This window comes from Lupinus angustifolius, chromosome LG02 (genome assembly GCF_001865875.1).
Source record: "Lupinus angustifolius cultivar Tanjil chromosome LG02, LupAngTanjil_v1.0, whole genome shotgun sequence".
NCBI lineage: Eukaryota > Viridiplantae > Streptophyta > Magnoliopsida > Fabales > Fabaceae > Lupinus > Lupinus angustifolius.
In genome coordinates, this window is record NC_032010.1 from 176318 (window position 1) to 198430 (window position 22113).

Sequence of the window (22113 nt, forward strand, 5' to 3'; positions counted from 1 at the left end):
TGAGTATTATGATAATATGTGCTTCAACAAAGTTTGATAGGTACCATATATATATGGAATAATTTGTGAGATTGTTGTACACGTGTATGGTGTTTTTTTCTCTCCCACTAGACTACAACTTTTAAGAGCACTAAAATATCATATCATCATCCAAAAACTCAATCAAACATATAAAATCATCAGCTTCGTCCTTTCCATCATTATCAATTTCAACTTTACCTTTTTTTTTCTCTCTTCTTGAACCCATAAAACTCCCCCTTGTAACACCAATCATAACTTATCAGCTACATATTCAGAGTATACTTCAATTACTTCTCAATAATATGCACACGTAAACCATTTATTTATATTACCTCTTATATTTAAGAATCATACTATAAAAACTTTTTCACTATCAATATATACATTATTATCTCATTTTGAAAAAGTAGTATGACAATTCATTATAGTTGGAAATATCTCATAAAACTCTGAGATATTTAGATATTTGTTGAAGTTAAATCTAATTTCTCTTAATGGATTGCTTTTTTAGATGAAATCTTAACAATTATATTATAATTGATTTTGATAGAAGCTGTTTTATGTTTACTTATATTTAATGGAAGTGATTTTAACATAATGTGAAAAAAGAATAAATTTGACAAATTTAATTTGTAAAAAATATGTAATTATGTATTCAGATTAATAATATTTATTTGATAATTAATTTTAACTGTAAAATTTGTAATTGATTTCAAAATAATCAAACAACTTTTTTCATACGTATTTTAATTAAGTTTGTGATTAAACCCAAAATGTTTTATTTAATTGCTCCCCCTTACAAGAATTTTTTTCCGAACAAGCTCTTAAAGTTTAGATAACCAGAAATGAAAACTTAGGTTTTATTAGTAGATGAAACAATAGGTTTTGTAAATGCGAAAAATATGTTTTGTTTTATTATGTCTGGATCAAAATGTTCCTAACTAGCAATCTTCACACTTATCTTTCAGGTATGAAAGTTAATCACAATTGATTTATATCCTGTAAGATTGTATTAAAGTATTGCGAAAATATTGTGAAAGTATAAAATGAATATAATGATATTTATCATTAAATTAAAATGATACAATATAGTGTTGTTTACATGCAATGCCTTGTAAAACAAACAATAAAACTAACCTAACCAACTCTCTAACACGCTAATAAATATATATTGTAAAACAATTCAATATGTGTTAAATGTATCATTTTCTAACTGATTAATTGGATAATCGATTAACATGTACTCAGTTAATCAATTAACTACACAATTAATCGATTAATTGTTATTGATATTGTCTTCTTTTCTTTTTTTACTGATTCACTAAATCTACTTTGATATAGTTTGCAAAATGAACATAATCAAAAGCTTTGACATGATTGATAGTTAACGACTATATATGATAAGATAAAGGTAGATTTATGTATTGATGCATTGTACACAACAGTTTCATGCAAGAACATAACATGAACTAAATCTTTCACCTCGAAGAAGGAAGAATGAACTTGATCTTACCGTGATCTTAGGTAAATATACCATTATATCATCACGCACTGGGCCCACACTGTCAGAACTTTATTCCTTCTATATGCGGTGGGTTGGAAACAACACTCATTGTACATATCAATTTTTTATTTTATTTTTATTTTTATTATTATTAATAAATATTTAACATAAATATAAGTTTATGTAAATATAGGTTAAATTTTAAAAAGTAGAATATATAAATTTATTATTAGAGATAATTATGTATTTAATTTTAGAACTACAATAAAAATAAGGTACAAGATAGAAATATAAATTCTTAATAAGGTATAAGATAATAAAATTTATGTTGCTTAATTACTAATTTCCTTTGTAATAGTAAATTAATATATGGATGTTTAAATTTTAGCTCTTTTAATAAATAAAAAGCAAAAACAAAAAAGTTTTATATTTGTTTCCCATAAAATTCATGAGATAGTGTAGAATTAGGTTATGCAAATGGCCTATTTCTTGACCTATATCATATCATATTTTTCCTATATATGTCACATTTAGACTTGTTAAACTATATATTTAGTTTAATAGGTCACGTTTTATATCCTCTAAAAGGTCTATTAAACATATTATTCTAACCTAATTAATTACATCATATATTAATATTAATATTATTATATTTTAATATAACTAAATTATATTGTACATGAAATTTGAATATATATATATATATATATATATATAATTTAACTATTAATGTAGATAGACATATTAACTTATTTAAAGGGAAACATGTTGACTTATATAAAAGCTTTAACATAATATACTTTTAAATATGTTTATAGGTCAAATCAATCTTTTAGATAGGTCAAGTTTGGTCCTTAAATTATTTTTTAAAAATATAAGTAGGTAATACACAAGCTACTATATATTATATTGGTTAAGCATATTTAGGTCAAAGTCTCCTTCATCCCATAACCATGCATGAACAAGATGTGACCAAAATTTTGTATCATTTTGTAAGTGTTTTAAGGGATTATTAAAAGAAGTGAAAAATGACATTTTATCTTAAAATTGATATTTAAATATGAAGAAAAGTGTTCAATTAATTTTTAAATATTTTTCTTATTTTATATTCTTTAAATAATGCTCTTATAATATTTATTAACAAAAAAAAACACTTCAAAATATATATCTATATAATAGTATTTAAATATGTTAAAATATATGAGAAGTGAATCAAGTGATATAAATATTATATATATAATATAATGATACTCGATTTTAGGTTTTGTTTAAAGCTAGTGTTGTTGTATAACTTTTAAATTTTATTAATTTTTTTCAATTCTATCCTCATACAATAACGATACCTATAAGTTTTTTTATTAATTAATTCCCTTTTTTCTCCTCTTTTCATTGCATAAAAAAGTGTTTTAAATAAACATGTTTTAATAAATAAAAAATAGAATCTCTTTTCTTAATTTACCTACATAAATATGAAATAACAAAATATATGAATTGGAAAAAGTAGTTGAGATTTAATGCAAGGTAAAGTTGGTAGACAAAGACCATGCGTGCCCACCAAACATTAATTACTCCCAAGATATCAATTTCTAAACCAAAAAAGATGCACTAACTTCCCTATTCATGGTTAATAGTTTGGCTTCCTTCTTAGGCTGTTCTATGCTGTATGGCTTTTTCTAACCAATACTATACAATTATTGCTTACTCTAACATTTTATTTATTTATCTCCCCATTCCATTTTTTATGTTTGAAATCATCTGCATGTTTTAAAAAATTACTAGCTGATATAATAACTAGGTTTAAATATAAATGAAGAAATGAAATATGAAAAGGAAAAATAATAAATAAATGTATAGTTGAAAAACATAAAAAATATGCAACAAAGTTCTTCAAACTTATAAATAAATTTTCCAAGAGGGCCGACCAGCAAATAAGTTATCTTATCCCCTCCAGATTATAAGCTGATACCTAGATTCATCTAATCTGGTAATGTTATTCTTGAGATTCCAATATTCTATCTTTATTTAATGTTCTTAGTTCTGTTTTTTCCTCAGAAAGGTTATAAATCAAGATAAATTCGTATAGCAGTTTGGAACTTGTCTATTCAGCTTTAATTGGTAATCATATTTTTCCCATTCATTATTTTTATTTTATTTTAAATTTAGGGGGTTATAAAATATTCAAATAAATATTCTTGCACTTTAAATTTATCATGATGGGTAGGTATATATCGTAACATATTTGGCCGGGGTTGTATCTAATTACATAGCAACGGTTAAAGCTCAATCAATTGATATTTTTTTATGTATTGTCTAAATTGTTAAAAATTCATGTGTGATGTCTATTAGGTCTAATATAAACTCTTGTAAGAGTTTTAAATTAAACTATTAGGTGGGATAAAGACAAGTAAAAGTTAATATTTCAAACATGTCTTTCACATGAGAACACCCACAATGATAACAAAAAACCATTCGTAACGAAATAAGCACATTCCTCGTTCAAGTTCACCACTGGAGAGGAGTCGTTCTTATTCTTATTTCATAATAATAAGCTAAATAAGCATCGTTCTTAAAGTTGAAAGTCAACATTAAAAATGGAAAATTTTTATTACAATATATATATAAGATAGATTTGTGAGGTCCATTTAAAAATGAAAATAAAGTTGCAATATTGGAAATGATTTTAACTTGAATTATTTAAGTTGTTGAAAAATATAAACTAATATAAAATAATCTGTAAGACTATTTAAAAAGGAAAAAAGTGTTCCGCTATTGTAAATGGTTGTGTATTAATGTAAAGTAATATTTTGCCTCTACCTAAATTAAATTTATTTTTAGGAAAGGTGTGAAAAGTCCAACAAAACAAGAAACTAAAGTACATTAATCCGAGGTATAGCAACCTTAGAAGAATCGTTAGAGTCTAAACCTAGGAGGATAGGGGATTTTGTGGAGCCCATATTCTCTAGTTAACCTCTAATTCCCAACCTAGTCACCACATTTTTTATCTTAATACAAAGTGTGAGATAAAATAACCTCTCACTCAATTTTTGGAATTCCTCCACTTCTAATTTATTTTAATTTAACTTGATATATTCAAAATACAAGCTTAAATGGGTGCATATTCACTAAATAAAATTAACCAAAATAGCTGAGGCAACTTATAGAATTTTTAGACATATTCACTAAATATAATGAATATATCATTGAATTTATATGACAAATAAGAAATCAAGTAATAATAAGTCTAACCATAAAAAAAATCATTATTCAATGGTCTATGATTAAAGGAAATCAATCTAAAAAATATAATCAAATTATAATAAACTTAAATTGAATAAAATACTAATCATAGTTCTAGGAGAGTATATATTCACTCTTAGACAAATGAAATGTGAAAGGGTAGTCTCAACTCATAAAGTCTCAAGGCATGAATGGTAAACAATATTGGAAAGAATTGATAGTAATGTTATTCGCAAATTATATAAAGCTTTGATCGATTATACAACATTTTCCAATATAAAAGTACTTATTTTATACAACAATATCTTAAATCTTTGATTTGTTATCATGAATCCAAAAGCTGTCACGAAATTAATAATAAAAAGCTTCTATGAATCTAAAAGCTGTCAAGAAAATAATAATGATAAAAAGGGTTATATGAATCTAAAAAGAATGCCAAATTCATCCAATGAACACTTGTATTTGTGCTTTGTGAACGTGGAAGAATATGAGAGGATAATTAAGAATGTTAGGATCAGAAAACAAACATGACAACATAGAAATGACACGTAGTAGTGCCAAACATGGAAGCACTACACCACTTTCCGTAATAAAAGAGGACAAAGATCTGTTCTCTCAAACTTTATCCCAAATCTTATTTCAGACTAATCATATTATATCATGTTAGTTAAAAAATTAAATATTTATAATTTTATCAATTTTAGTTTATTATGATTGGTCATGGACGTAGTTAAAGACATGGTCGGAGATAGCTGATCCCCATCCAAAAAAAGAGAACGTTCTTTGATTCACCAATTTACAAATTGTCAGAACTCACTTGCAAGAGGCACACATATCAATGATCCAAATAACACATACACGTTAGCACTTAATATTTACTTGAATCATTGGGTCCACCCTTAAGGTCTTTCAAATTCTTTGGATTCTATTCCCAAATATGTTATTCAGTAGTATATGTTCTAGTAAAATGAAATGTTAAGAAATTAATTTTTAGGAATGAAATTTACTAAGAGGGATAATCATACATATTATAAAAAAAGATTAATCCATTACTTATAAGTTTAGTTATACCAAAAACAATGTTTCTTTTTTAATATAGTGATAAAAGAATAAAGTAGTTACTCATATCAAAAGATGAGTTATTTCCTGAAGTTATTTCAAACTATAACATATGTCTTATCTTTTTTAGTATTTAGAAATATTTTGGTACAAATAATTTAAATAAGACACATATTATAGTTTTAGTAATTTGAGGAGATAACTTACTAGATAAAATATTTTTTCTGCAATGATAATATAGTAAATAATTACTTCATTCCTTATGATTTGTTTGCGGACCAAATTGTCCCTAGAAATTAAATTAGCAATTTAGTCTGACTTTTCTTCTTCATGTCTCACATTAGTCCATTCATCCATTGTATTCTCTCACTTACGTGACATATTCATTGAGTACAAACGCAGAATTTTCTTCATTTTCCATAGTGTAAACTCATAAATATCAGAAGGAAACAACCTCATTCATAAAAAGGTAATAAATAAATAAATTGCACGATTAAAACATAGGGTACATGGATGACACAAGGTGGGACGATATGTTTATGCGTGTCCATATTCGCACATATTTGTAGGTAACCATACGAGTAGTAGATATTCACGAGGATTTAAAAAAATTCAAGTATAATTATATATTTCGTAATATTTAATATATATATATATATATATATATATATATATATAATTATTGTTAGGTATTTGATAAATTTATCACTATAATTTGATTACTAAAATTCATTATGAAATAATAATAAAATAAATAATATTTTATCTTAAAGTATTATAAAATTATTTAACTAAAAAATAAATTTATAATTATATGAGTATCATAGGCGAGTATAAATAAGTTTATAATTATAATACCCATGTATTGAATATTTTTGTTATCTTAGGTTATGTGCATTTCCTTCTTCTCCAACAAAATGTAGAACCACTTGTGAATGCAAGAACCTCATTCTCTTTTTCTACCTAATGGAAGTTTCATCCCCTTTCCAATTCATCATTCCATTCCCTTTCTAATAATCACAAATCTGATTAACAATGTTGTTTTGCTCCTCCTGGGTAAGGGTAATGCTTTCATCATTAGCTAAATCATATCTTCTTTCCCTCAATTTCTTACCTTTTTTTTTGTTGATTATGTGTTGTTGCTACACATATGGAGGTTACAATTAATCATACTTATAATTTTCTTCTCAGCTCCTCTCTACCTTGCTTGTGATGTTTGATATGGATACAATAGTTTCAATGCTCATTTGTAATTTTTTCCCACTTATTTTATGCATAAACAAAGGATAATTATATTAATGTACATACTTTCATACATCAAAACATAAGCATAAATTCTACCAAAAAAGACAATAATTTTATCAAGAAAGACTCGTCTTTCATACGTCTACTCACAAAAGTCCTCCAATCAGCCTCATCAATGATATTTCGTTGGAGGTTTAAGGTTGATACTTCCCTCGACATATTTTAAAGTTAGGTATGAAAAAACTATATGTTAAAGTTACTTAATGTTATATCATTCTAATTGTATCCTTTGGACTATTCAACATTTTATCATTCCAGTTGCTGAATAATATTGGCACCATATGTTGAACAATAACCCTAATGTAGTTCATCAATGTACTTCTATCCTTCATGTTACATGGTTGACCTTTCAAGTTTCATTTTACTCTTAACTTCTTGCACAAATAACCTCCTTCATTATAGTCATCCCATGTAACTTTTCTAGTCATTCTTTATATGCAACAAACAAATTTAAGCTAAATGTTCATGTAAAGGGAAAAATCATTTCTCAACTAACAGAAATGATAATAACAAACACATACTAGATATTTAAGGATGAATTTTCATGCTAAGGAAAAAACTAAAAAAAGGAAAAACTCACGTTTTTTGTGAATGTCATGGAAAGAAATTGAGTTGTTGAATATCGTGGGAGTTGTGTTGTTGATGATCAGATACGTTGTTGAAGTTTAACATGTTAAAGGTTTTTTTTAGTTGAAAGTGAATGAACGAGTCAAAGTGTGAGACTTTCAATTTAATATGATTAATACATTTAACAATCTCACTATGAAAATAAACCTTTTGACAATACTTACTACATTGAACGTTGATGAATGTTTATTTTCAAAAGTGCTTAATATATTGAGTATTGTTGAATATTTTTTAAATCATAAACATTTGGAAGCCACTCCTATTTATAGAAAAATCTAAATAATGGAATAGATAAAGTCATAAGTTATATTGTAAGACAATAACCTTTTGCAAAATTAAATAACACAAATATTTAAAAGACAATATGAGAAGTTATTTCAATTAAAGTGATATTTTATAAATGTAAAAATAGTTAAACATATAAATATTTATTTATTATAATTGAGACTACATGACATATATTTTTACATATTTTTCATACCTAATCTTATGTATTTTTATTTTTATTTTTTAGTTTTCTCATTCTTTGATGCCTCACCATTAATCACATCTATGGCATCCATCTTTTTAAGCAAAAATCCTAATTTCTCTTCCCTTTTTAATAGTGAGCATATATATATAATAGTAGCTAGGTCACAAATTTAATAGTGAGCATATATATATATATACTCTAACAACATCTTTGTTAATCGGTAATGCTCAATTAATGTAAAACAAGTTTTCCATGCCTGCAATATTCAGCAACCTTGGAACTGCAGAAATCGAAAATAATGATTAACAATTACAAACTCAACATAGCAGTTGGAGCCTCCTAGGGTTTTGATTCACGATGGTCTAAGATAATGAACATTGGTACTTTTGGTCTCCTCCTTCTCTTTCTTTATGTAGGGGTTATTGGGGTCTATGGCAATTTGTGATCTTGTTTTGTTTTCACGGGTTTGCATGAGTGAAATGATTCGGAGTTGATATTATTTAGTTGTTGGTAGTGGTTGTTTTGAGGGGGTTTGCAATGAGGATGATTATGTTAAGTCAACATTGATTGAAGGTAACATGAGAATGAACTAGACCAAGTCGACATTTGTTCGAAACTTGATTCTTATTTAACTTAATAAACTTGATTGATGAATCAAATGAGTTGAATTTGAGTTAAAAATTAAGTTCGTCAAATAAACAACCTAAACTTGAGCCAAATACGGTTCGACTCATAAGATTTATAAGTTGACTCGATTATATATATATATATATATATATATAGAAAATATTTAATTTTATATATGAAATAAATAATTAACATTTAAGCTAATAAATTAAATCAATCAAGCTAATGAGTTAAACTGAATAAATTTTTACTAAATTGAATCGAACAGAGTCCTGATTCGACTCGATTCGACTCATTCTCAATCGTGATTGAAGGTGATGGTGAGGTTAAATGGATAGCCTAGGTCTATTTCGCATTGAACAATTTGTTAGATTAATAAATTAATGTTTCACTTTTTATTAAAACAATATAATTACTTTTTACATAAGAAAATTATAATACTATCTAATATTGGTTAATAACTGAATAGCAATGTTATTAAACTCAAACCAATTGTTGACTTGGTTAAGGTACTAAGTTGATAAGTTACTGGTTGGATCCATCGATTATTGTTTGAACCGATTGACTCGTTTATATTAAAAATTCTAAAATCCTAATATTAGCTAACATATTTAATAATATTATGCTCTAAATTTTAAAACATTACAATCACAAAAAACCTAATTAAACAATCAACAAATATTGTTTTACTACAAAAAATATCATAAGTAGAAAACAACATCCAACAACACATGTTTTACACTTTAATTGCAAAAAAACTCACAAATAAATTTAAATTTTAGTTAAACAACTAAGGCTTCACTACAACACAAGCTAAGAAATGACAAATATAAAATAAGTTGAAAACATTTGATTTTTTTCATTTGAAAATGAAGTTGTTTTGGTTTTTAAGAATATTTTTTTTTTGATTGAGTCGACCAATCCAATTTGTTAGATCGTCTGAGTTACTAATTTTAGGCTTAAACTAATCGAGTGAAACTGGTTCTTCCTAGTTTCAATGTAAAAACGATTTAGTGTGTAGTTTGGACATGATATGTGCCTGATTGAAGGCTGAGCAAGTCGGGCTGACCTGCCCGAGCTGATTTATATAACTTTGCTTTAAAGTACAAATTTAAAAACATTACCATTATACATTCCTTTTTACTACCACATAGTATCACAAATAAGTTGAAACATAATCAAACAAAATAAGTTTTACATTTTAATTACAATAAAAGTGCACAAATAAGCTCAAAACTTAATTATACAACTAAGATAGTTTAAAACCATGTTGTTAATATCGTACCATTTGGTTCAACTATTAAACTGATGAATATATCCCTTATTAGTACAATATGAAAATTATATGTGACATGCAATTAAACCGATCAAAATATGTCAAAACCAACCAAAATTGGTCAAACCATATCGTACAAGATCAAAATTGGTTTGGTCGTTAAATTTTTTTACCTAATTTTCAAAATAATAAATTAAGGTTTTGAATCTTGAAGCTCATAGTTATTTGTAACATAGTCAACTATTTAATAATTTCAATAATTAAATTATACATTGCATAATATTTATATTTATAAATTTATTATACTTATTATAAAATATATAGGTTAATTAATATTCAGTTTAATTTGTGAATTACTAGTTGAGCCAATATATCACAATACTAGTATTATGACCAATATAACAATCCACAAAATATTAAAATAACATAACAAAAAAGATTAAAATAACATTGATTTTATCTTTAATTACACAACTAAGATTTTATTACAACTGACAAATATAAACTTTATATGTTTCATGTCAAAACACATCATTTTAATATTTAAAAAAATAATTAATTCGACTGTCCAAATTGCCGAGTCATCAATTTCAGGCTTAAACCATATATATTTAATCTCAAAACACACGATTTTAATATTTAAAAAATAATTAACTCGACCGTCCGAACTACCAATTCACCAGTTTTAGTCTTAAACCGAATGAATTATATTAAGTCATCCATGTTTGAATACAAGATCGATCTTAGCAATTGTATCGATCAAAAATCTAGTTCACTATGGAATTGGCCCATCAATTTTTATAACTACAGATGAGTGATCTCAATCTTAGATGTGATGATATCAAAATTTAGGGAGTTTAAAAGTAAAATAGAGAAAAATATAAGAATAATTATAATTTATATAATATGGTGAATAATCTAAAAGCAAAACAATCTGACCTGGATTCTAAAATCTAAAGTCTCTAATCTGATACAACAATACACTCTTCTGAACACTGCATTTGTGAGTATGTGGAGCAAAAACATTGAATTCCATTGAATTATCTTTATCAGTTTCATCATCATGCTCTTTCTTTCTCTTCACCCACATCATCTATCTCTTCATTCTTCAATTCACATTTCTCTTTCATTATCTCCAACCAATAACAACAACAACAACAACAATAATAATAACAATCTCAATTACCCCATTTCTCTTCCTATTCCTAAAGACTCCAATTCTACCATTGCTCCTATGAAAGCTCCTACTCCTCCATGGATGAAGGGTCCTCTCCTTCTCCAACCCCATGAGATTCTTGACTTCTCCAAAACCCACAAGAGATTCAACAGGCGCCACGTCGCAGATGAAGAAAAACAGAAACTTTCTGATAAAGCATTGGTTGGTAAAGAGGTTAGAGGGAAGAAAGCGATGAAGAGAATAGCCCAGAAGGTTGAGAAACTTCACAGCACTGAAAAAACTCAATTGGGTACTGAGAAAGTTGAGAACTTTGAAGGGTATTTGGAAAAGTTGAATGAAAATGATGATGATAGTAGTAGTAGTAGGAGAAGAAGTAGTAGAGAGAGGATGCCATGGGAGAGAGATGAGAAGATTGTGTTTTTGAGGATGAAAAAGGAAAAGGCTTTGACTGCTGCAGAGTTGAATCTTGATAAGGTGCTTCTTCAAAAGTTGAGGGATGAGGCTGCAAAAATGAGGAAATGGGTTAAGGTTATGAAAGCTGGTGTTACACAAGATGTTGTAGATGAAATTAGAAGGATTTGGACGAAAAATGAACTTGCTATGATTAAATTTGATATCCCTTTATGCAGGAATATGGATAGAGCTCGAGAAATTGTGGAGGTTAGAATTGTATCATGGTATTGTAAGATAGTTTAGGTTCATTCTAGTTGTGCAATAGTTTATCATATAAAAATGTGTGTAGTTATTTGTTTAGATTAATAATATTTGTTATGCAGTTCAGCATTGATGAAATGAGAAAAATGTGATTGGTTTTAAAATAATCAAAATATTTACAAATAAGCTTCAAACTTCTAATTTCTCTGTACAATTCATTTTGCATACTTTAATCTGGTTGCCAAACATGAACACTCAACAAAAATAAACTGATTCCTTAGGAAGTAATCTTTTCGACAAACACCCTCCGCAATCGTGTTGTTCTTGAAGAATAATATTTAGTCTGCCATGTTAAACTGATGGCAATGAAAATATTATTGAATATCATATAAGAATTGGTATGTTAATATGTTGTACTTGTACATGACCGAAAAGCACTTCAGAGTTCAGACATGGCAATATAAGGCCATGTTGCCTGTATATTTCGTCCCTGCTCGACCACTGCTAGCTGCAAGAAACTTCTAATATTAATCAAACTGCTTTGACTTGTATATAGTTATTTCTGTCACATGTTATACATGTTTCTTGTTATCCTTCCATTTTACCTGATAGCTACATTAGTTTTCGTTTTCTTTGTGAATAGACAAAGACCGGAGGCTTGGTTGTCCAGAGTAAAAAAGATTTTCTCGTGGTTTACCGAGGATGCAATCACCAGTTAAACTCTAAAGGTTCTCCCAAGATTTATATTCGTAGTCAAAGAACCAAACCCTCTGATCTGTACGGGGCTAAATCCGACAATAGTACAAGTGACATGCCGAGCTTGAATGCTGATCATAAGGATTCTATATCAACTGGCATGCAAGATACAAATTACCGGTCAGTCAGTGGATCATTGTATGAGAGGGAAACTGATAGATTATTGGACGGCTTAGGACCTCGCTTCATCGATTGGTGGATGCATAAGCCACTCCCTGTAGATGCTGACTTACTTCCAGAAGTGGTTCCTGGATTTAAGCCTCCATTTAGGCTTTGTCCACCTTATGAGAGTGTAAAGCTAGCTGATAGTGAATTAACGTACTTGCGGAAGCTTGCTCACCCTTTACCAACCCATTTTGTCCTTGGTACCTTCCTGCTTGCTGCAACCTATCGGTTCCTTTTTTGGCTAATAATACATATTTATTTTCTAGTTTTTCCATGTATGACAGTAAATTGGTGCAATTCACACAATATACATAAACATGCTTAGAAAAATAAAATAATTCTATCCTTTATCTGCTTTGGTTTGTTTTTTTAGTCTTTCGGCCATTACTTTAATTGTTTTTTGTTAATGAACATGATTTATGATAGAGCATTATGTCGTCGTTCGATCCATTTAGCCGACCTCATGTAATGGGATAAAGACTTGGTTGTTGTTGTACTTCTACCCAGAGATATCCTCAAATCTCTTTTGGTAAGTTATGATATGCCTATAACCGGTAAAAATATAGTAGCCATAAATAATATCAGGAATATACCCTATGACTTTTGTTGTCCCCTGAGAGAAGAATGCATTGTAACCAGCACCATAGGTTTTGTTTGACATTGTAAATTTGGAACTTATATGACATATAAGATAATTGTCGCTTGTGGTGAAGAGTTTAGACCATAGAATTTGTCACTGAAGAGAATTGTATTGGCAATGAAGCCCTTTTTAAGTTGCACCAGATGCACAGAATCACACACTATAAATATTCATATATGCCAGGTTTGTTTTATGTATCATGTATGTCTCTGCATATGTGCATATTGATTGATAATTGATTATATTGTACGTAACTAATTATGTTCTTATTAAATTTAAATAATATGTTATGCATAAAGGGTGGCCCAGTGGACGGAGCTCCCACCAAGCGAATAGGTTGTTATTAGGATTTGAACCCATGACCTCCTAGTCACACGGCAAGCAACCTTACTATTGCGCCGAGGCTCACCTTCAATAATATGTGCATGGATCCTTTGAGTAATTCAAAATCATTTTAGGCACATGAAATCCATTGATAGTTGAACAACACTATGTCTCATGATCAAGCAAACCTGAAACCGAGTTCTTGATGCAATATTAATCTATACCTTATACATCGTAGGCAGTATCTAAAACAAGAAGTGGTTGCTTGGAAAATGATGATCCAATCAATATCTGTTATAAGGAAAATCATAATTAGTTGGTTGTATACCAATAATAGCTTAAAAAATCATATGCAGAACTACTCATGCTTATCCTTGTTTTCATACGGTTAATTAATTTATTTTCTCTCTTTATTGTGAAGGAAGGAACAGAGGACTTCAGGGCTTAGCTACTTCAATCTTAAAGTTGTGGGAGAAAAGTCTTATAGCAAAAATTGCAATCAAGTATGGAGTTCCAAATACTGACAACGAAACAATGGCCGAAGAACTCAAGGCAAGTTTGATGGAAATTTCAATGTTCAATGTAGATGCGATTTATTCAGGAACAAGTGTGCATAACTTTAGTGTCTACACTGCAGCGTCTCACAGGAGGAATTCTGTTGTTGCGTAACAAGTTTTACATATTACTATATAGGGGAAAGGATTTCCTTCCGAAAAAAGTTGCAGCTTTGGTAGAAGAGAGAGAATTGGAGCTTAAGAGTTGCCAATTTCACGAAGAAACTGCACGTACGAGAGCAATTGAAGCCATTGAATCCATTTCTTCAATTGCTGAACTGCCACAAGAAACTAGTATAAGTGGAACTTTCACCGAATTTAAGAACATACAGACAGAACTTGGAGATATAAAAAAAGTAAATGGAAATTCAAACATTCAACTTGAAGCTGAAATATGTAGACTGGAGAAGGAATTGAAAGAGGAACACCGCAAAGCTTTCATTGTGAGATTTGGTTTATTTAGTTTTTCCTTTTGCGTTGTTATGAATGTATATACTGATAGTATTTGAGATTAATTTTATGGACTCTGCAGGTTAACAAGAAAATAGAGAGATCAGCTATGAAATTATCGAAGTTAAATGCTGCGTGGAAACCTTCTGAGAAGGACGCAGACCTAGAAGTAATGACTGACGAGGAGAGAGAAAGCTTCCGAAGGATAGGATTGAGGATGGATGCCTGCTTAGTGCTTGGTAACAAAATTCCACTTCTCCGATTTTAGTTGTTTGTGAACTCTTTCTATTTCTCTGTGTTTGTGAGAGTTGTGTTTTGTTCTTTTCTTTGTTCGTTTGACTGCAAATAAATGCTTTGTTGCTGAGTACTCTAGCATCACTGTTCTATAAGAGTTTAATTTAGTTGAATAACTTGTGCATTGAGAAATTCCTCTTAGGTAGTTTTTTGTCTATGTGAATTGTCGACAATCTTGGATGATAAATCGTCAACCTTTAGATTTTCATGTTTTGAGGGCTCGTCAGCTACGGGCATTTGTAAATGTGAAAGTTTAAAATAATAGAAATAACGGATTTTTGTTTAAAGAAAAAAGTAACATATTACCAGATATCTAATCAGAAAGCGTTTAATGAATAGTCTCTGATCCAATTTCACTTATAATCACTTAAATCGGAAAGCTGTTTAATGTATGTACTCACTTATATCTCTCTTTTCTGGAAAAGCTGCATTATTATTTCCGACTCTAGGAGTTTATACTAAACACTGAGTGCAGGCAGACGCGGAATCTTTGATGGTGTAATGGAAGGACTACATCAGCACTGGAAACACCGAGAAGTAGTGAAGGTCATTACAATGCAGAGACTATTCAAGCAGGTTATTGACACTGCACAATTGTTGGAGGCGGAGAGTGGTGGAATTTTAGTTTCAATTCAAAAACTGAAAGAGGGCCATGCTATTATTATTTATCGTGGGAAAAATTATAAACGGCCTTCGAATAAGGTATCAAAAAATCTCCTAACCAAAAGGGAAGCATTGCGCCGATCCCTTGAAATGCAGAGAATTGGTGTAAGTTATTGCTTTCTTTTTGCATCCATCATTTTCCTAGATCTTGGAAATTCATATCAAATTCCTATGTGGTTCCCTTGGTTGAATTTCCTTTTTCAATTCAAGATTGATTAATTTTGCTTACCGTTGTTTCAGTCACTGAAGTTTTTTGCTCATCAGAGACAGCAGGCAATTTCTGATTTGAAGCTGAAACTGGTAAATCTCAATAATCTGATTGAAATTGACATTCATTCAATCATGAACAACAATATTAAGTATTAAAAAAAACACATGGAAAAATTATATACTTCCGGTTTAACTTAATTACATTCAACAACCGTCCTGTTTCAAAAGCTACACCGAGATTAGCGTAATTACAATCCTGTCTGGGGGATGTAGTTGTGATGGTATTTGAATATCAGGGAGGTGAGTGTACCTTTTGAGACAAGAGGGGTGCCAAGTGTAATTAAGCCAAATCTACGGAGGTCAACATAATTTCCTCCAAATTACGACAAATCTGTCAAGTATCAAGGTCTCTTTCTGTTTGACCATGAGACTTGCATTTCAATACGACAACTTCATACGGTTTAGTGTAACTAATCGCGTATCCTTTTGCAATTTTAGGCAGACCTTCAGCAGAGAAAGGAAATTGAGCTGGGAGAATTCTGAGAAGTAATGCATGCATGTCTAAGACGTGTATCACACGGCAACTCTCGTAAGAGTTCTTCTGCTCATTGACAATTGACAAGATAAGAGGTATGAGAAATTAAACAAGCATCAACAAATTTTTTTTACTTCCTATATTGGAAAGTTAATCTGATGTCACTCATTACTATCACCATTCTCATGAGCTTATTCTTAAAGGAGTTGGTGGAAATGGATACTTGTATACCCCCCTTTAGCTTCTCTTCTTTTGTCCTTCAGAATAAAGGATACATCGAAAATTCGGCTCGTTAAAACTAGAAAGTTTTATGCTGTTATCTTCTTGTCAACTGTATTTAGAACATTAAAACAAGGGTTATGGACCTTGAGCTGCTTCATGGCTGGTGTATATCTTATCTATTATAGTGCTGAGCTTGTGTCCTTACACACCACAAGCCAGTTACATGGTACCTTTATAAAGTTGTACACTTGAAAAAAGCTTATGAAAATAGCTTATGATTTTCTTCTATTGTCTTTTTAGCTTATTTCAATAAGCTTATGAAAATAAAAACATTGGCCAAGATGATCCAAAACAATTTCTGACAACTTGTTCACCATGGATCTAATTTTTTTTATACCTACAATGATTAGATGTGATATATTTTGTTGAATTTAGTAAGTACTGTTAGAATCTTTATATGTTCATTTTTGATGTTGTATGAAAAGCTTGAAATAACAGTTATCTGCATGGAGAAAATGAAGCATGCACACATGCACATTCTGTGAATTAAAGAACCGTAGATTCTGGAGTATAACAATATTATATTTTTGATTCCTAAAAATTGTTGATTTTTATTTTAGTGTAAATGCTAATACTCACATATAATATATGTTATACTTATTAGTTACGTGATCAATTTTAATATTAGCACATCATTGATAGAGACTAAAAATAAAATGATTGGCAGGACTAAAAGCTCATTCTTCCTTCAAAATCAAAATTTTCTTACAAATCGGATATGTGTCAGACACATTTATAGCAAGATGTGTAAATGTTTCATATCCTTCAACTAATAGTTAGAGACAATGCCTACTTTGAAGGTAAGCAAAAGTAGTCACTAATAAACAATATGCACTTTATCCGTTAAGGTCTTCAAAAATTGACAAAATATAAAATAATTTTTAAAAGTTTTAAATGTGGGTCAAATATTAGAGATTAATGTTTTAGGTTATAAAATTGGATAATCACATGCGCATGACTATTTTTATGGACAAAAATGTCCCTCACAACATGAACTACTATCTCCTCACCAAGGTTTTAAATATCGGGTGTTTGTCATGATTTCGGAAACTACTAAAATCTTAATATTAGTCATGATACAATTTTGACTATTTCAATAATATTAACATAGGAGTGTGTGTAATGATTGTATACTCAAAATTTAAACCTTGGTGCTCCATGAATATTCAGCCCAACAACTACATAATGCAACTAAACTAAGCAGCTCATGTAGTCACTAACCTAGAAACCTCCAACTGTTGAAACTTTCATGCTATGAAAGTGAAATATGAATTGAATAATCAATTAGTCAAGTTATCCCTATATCATATATCATTTACGCGTAGTTGATTAATCAATTATTATTAGTTAAGTCTTTATCTTCATTTTGCTTTGCCATTATTCTCACTTCACAAAAGACTTGTTTTTCTTCAACAATGAAAACCCTCTTGCTTCATTCTTATCCCTTTTTCTTTTTCATAGCCACTTCCATCATCTTAACCAATATTACATCTCACGTTTCTGCTAATGATTATACAAAGTGCTATGCCACTAACACTTATAGCTGTGGAACCATCACAAACCTCACATACCCATTCTCTGGAGGAACTAGACCAGAATATTGTGGTGAACCTAACTTGAAGGTAAATTGTGAAAACCATGTTCCAAAATTCACAGTGAATTCAGTAACATATAGGATTATTGATTGGGACTTGAAAACACAGAATCTCAAAGTGGCTAGGGATGATTTATGGGATACTGTGTGTTTGACTAGTTACCATGCTACTAGCTTTGAAAACACTGTGTTTTATTTTAATGGTGGACTTGCAAATGTTACAGTACTTTTATATGATTGCACTGGCAACACACAACCTACTCCTAATAGTGAAGACTGTGGTGGTGGCAAATATGTTTATTATGGTGCTGGAGTTTTGCCTACTAACTATTGCAAAAGTATTATTGTCCCAATTTCTGGAACCCTAGCTCAAGATGTAGCTAAGGATGAAAGTATTATCCCAAACACACTAAAAGATGGTTTTGAATTGAGATGGGACCAAAGCTATGCTAAGTGCAGCACTTGTGTTGAGACTGGTGGGGTATGCGGCAACAATGATGCACAATTTGGCTGTTTCTGCAACAATGGAACTCTATGTCAAGGTATGTTTCTTTTGTTAATTTCACAAACTAATATATAAATTGTGGTTATATACTTATATTATAATTGATGAAAAATATAATTATATTGATTCACCTGTAATTACCATCACAATACTTTTATAGAGATTCTTAAAACTGAAATATTGCAACTACAATAATAGTTGTTACCTTTAGTATTATTGATTCACCTGTTGATTAAAGTATTCAGTATTCCCCCAAAACTATAGCACCAGTAGAAGACTGGGTCAGCATATATAAGTACTTGCAACAATGAACAAAGTCTTTGACATATTTGACTTTTGGGATAAATTTGTCATTAGTAGCCTAAAGTTTTGACTCCATGCACCAACATTATAATATTTTTTTAATGTTTAGTTGAGTTAGGTAACACACATTATTTCCAAGCTCCAACAGAAAATAAACAAATTTACACTCTTCAATATGATTAATATCGGTGGCCTAAATTTGCAATTGCAACTATAATACTACTGCACTTCAAATTAAACCACACTAAGCACACATTAACTTTGCATCAATGATACTACATGGTTCACTTCATCAAGACTTTCCAAGCACACAACCTCACCAATTCGATGCCAATCATATTAGGCATATCCTTTTTCTGATGATCTACTTTAGGGTCAAATCCTGTCTTTCTCAGCATTGTTTTGTGCTAGTGATATGTATTTTCTACAAGGCAATTCATTTTAATTACCTTTTGTGTTTATGTCTTTGTGTTGATTGGAGTTTACTACATTATTTATTAACCAGAGTCAAAGAAAAATAGCCGTATGGTCATGCTCATAGCTACAACAGGTGAGAGCTTTCGTTACTTCATCAACTTTGCTAAACTTTACTTGTTGCTACTTATTATTGCTTCTTTCTTTTGCTTCCATTTGGTTATAAGAGTCATTTTTTTGTCTTTCTTTTAACCAATCTTCTAACCTTTGAACAAGTTGTGGTAATTTGGTAACCACTTGGACAAAGGAAAGTCTAGTATTGTTTCCAATTAAACAAGCATCAAAATTTATGAAAAATATCATGTCTAATTTATTCTTTTATTACAGTTTCTGCAGCTTTGGTAATTGGTGTTTTAATTATTATGATCTACATCTTTAGAAGGAGATTATGGTTTCATAAAATGAATCAATTATGGAATGAAAACTCTAAAGCTCATCAAGATTTTGAGGCTTTTCTCAAGACACATGGACCACTTGGTATAAGAAGATATAGCTACATAGAGATAAAGAAAATGACAAATTCATTCTCAGAAAAACTAGGGCAAGGAGGATATGGTGGTGTTTTCAAAGGGAAATTACATGATCAACGCCTAGTTGCTGTGAAGATGTTGAATAAATCAAAAGGTAATGGAGATGAGTTCATCAATGAGGTAGCAAGCATTAGTAGAACATCTCATATTAACATAGTCACTTTACTAGGATTTTGCTATGAAAGATGTAAGAGAGCATTAATATATGAGTACATGTCTAATGGGTCTTTAGAGAAGTTCATATACCAAACCAATCCAAATATAGTAAATAACCAATTGAATTGGGAAACATTATACCAAATTGCAATTGGTGTTTCTAGAGGATTGGAATATTTGCACAAAGGATGTAATACTAGAATATTCCATTTTGACATAAAGCCACACAACATACTATTGGATGATAACTTCATTCCTAAGATATCGGATTTTGGATTGGCTAAAATAAGTCCTAAAAATGAGAGCATGATATCAATGTTGGGTGCTAGAGGAACCCCAGGATACATTGCACCCGAGGTATTTTCGAGAAATATTGGAGTGGTATCTCATAAATCAGATGTCTATAGTTTCGGAATGATGGTTTTGGAAATGGTAGGTGGGAGAAAGAATATGAGTGTTGAAGTTGATTGCACTAGTGAAATTTATTTTCCTTATTGGATATATAAGCGTATAGAATTGAATGAAGATATACCACTTAAGAACATTACTAATGAAAGTGATGAAGAGATGATGAGAAAGATGGTAATAGTAAGCTTATGGTGCATCCAAAATGACCCTTCAACCCGTCCAACAATGCGCATAGTGGTTGATATGCTTGAAGGGAAAGTTGAAACCTTGGAAATACCACCAAAACCTTTCTTCTCATCTCCTTCTAGATCATCATGTGATAGCTAGTATTATGTTTTATTTGGATTTGACATTCATATATTTTGTATTTCTCTTATTATAAACTTGTGTAATTAATTACCAATAAGATCTATACCTTTTCTTTGGTTCTAGCAAACGGAGTAGAACATTTCTAAAGTTTTTATATTCTAACTGTTTCATTAATAGTGTAATAGCTTGTTCACGTACACACATCATGTTTTCAATCAAATAAATGTTTTGGTTGTTGCTTTATAGATCCGTTAAACCTAGTGGTAGCTACTTATTTGATTAATTAAGATTATGCAATCACATTTTGAGTCTCACGTGTTTAAGCGTTAAATAATTAGAGCAAGAAAAGATAGATACAAGTATGAGTTAAAGCACAATAAATCAACTTCGTTAAATATAAAGAACACATTAAATTACAAATTGGAAATATCATAATCCTTTTAGGTTTTTTCATAGGGGGATTACTCTTTCTCCATGTGATGCACTTTTTTAGATAAGATCAATCATTGTCTCATTATGAATGTTGATCAAGATTATGATAAAATTAGAAAATGATGTCATTCTCTTGAAGGTAATATAAAGTTATTTTGCCATCATGTAGAATTAATTAAGCAATGGTGGAGCTTATTTTTCTGCATTCCTGAAATCTTATTATTGTCCGCTTTCCTTTCTTCTCTTACTCTTATGTTGATTGGATGAGACATCCATCAACTTGTCTTTCTCTTTGTTAATTTCTGAGATTCAATGGATAGGAGTACCACTTGTTCTCCTAATATTTTATCTATTGATTAATAAAGTTTTCATTGTTGATAAAAAAAAGAAGAAACAATATTTGCCTTACATTCACAAAATCACATTATTACGATCGTAGCATCGTGACATAACATCTTAAATGTTACTGGGAGGAAGGACGTACAACACACTTAAAGCTTGGCATATATGTTCCTAAACTAAAAAAATAATCAACATGCAATATTTATAAACTTGTTGAAATAAACAAAG

The 22113-nt window shown here is 29.8% G+C and overlaps 2 protein-coding genes across 2 annotated transcripts; both read left to right on the top strand.

Moving 5' to 3' along the window:
- On the top strand, positions 11073–16645 carry LOC109329698 (chloroplastic group IIA intron splicing facilitator CRS1, chloroplastic). The gene is made up of 8 exons (XM_019563455.1): positions 11073–11965; positions 12603–13080; positions 14266–14396; positions 14482–14841; positions 14931–15087; positions 15618–15910; positions 16046–16105; positions 16514–16645. The coding sequence occupies exons 1-8, from the start codon at positions 11192–11194 to the stop codon at positions 16556–16558; spliced, it is 2298 nt and encodes a 765-aa protein (XP_019419000.1). The 5' UTR covers positions 11073–11191; the 3' UTR covers positions 16559–16645.
- On the top strand, positions 18012–21273 carry LOC109329708 (LEAF RUST 10 DISEASE-RESISTANCE LOCUS RECEPTOR-LIKE PROTEIN KINASE-like 2.4). Its single transcript, XM_019563465.1, has 3 exons — positions 18012–18968; positions 19740–19784; positions 20036–21273. The coding sequence occupies exons 1-3, from the start codon at positions 18248–18250 to the stop codon at positions 21127–21129; spliced, it is 1860 nt and encodes a 619-aa protein (XP_019419010.1). The 5' UTR covers positions 18012–18247; the 3' UTR covers positions 21130–21273.

Bases quoted from the DNA above. Each gene is read 5' to 3' on its own strand.
- LOC109329698 (XM_019563455.1), top strand. From the start codon at position 11,192: ATGCTCTTTCTTTCTCTTCACCCACATCATCTATCTCTTCATTCTTCA. The intron at 14,397-14,481 runs GCAAGTTTGATG...TCTACACTGCAG, and splicing joins CAATGGCCGAAGAACTCAAG to CGTCTCACAGGAGGAATTCT. The intron at 16,106-16,513 runs GTAAATCTCAAT...TTGCAATTTTAG, and splicing joins CTGATTTGAAGCTGAAACTG to GCAGACCTTCAGCAGAGAAA.
- LOC109329708 (XM_019563465.1), top strand. From the start codon at position 18,248: ATGAAAACCCTCTTGCTTCATTCTTATCCCTTTTTCTTTTTCATAGCC. The intron at 18,969-19,739 runs GTATGTTTCTTT...TTTATTAACCAG, and splicing joins CAATGGAACTCTATGTCAAG to AGTCAAAGAAAAATAGCCGT. The intron at 19,785-20,035 runs GTGAGAGCTTTC...CTTTTATTACAG, and splicing joins CATGCTCATAGCTACAACAG to TTTCTGCAGCTTTGGTAATT.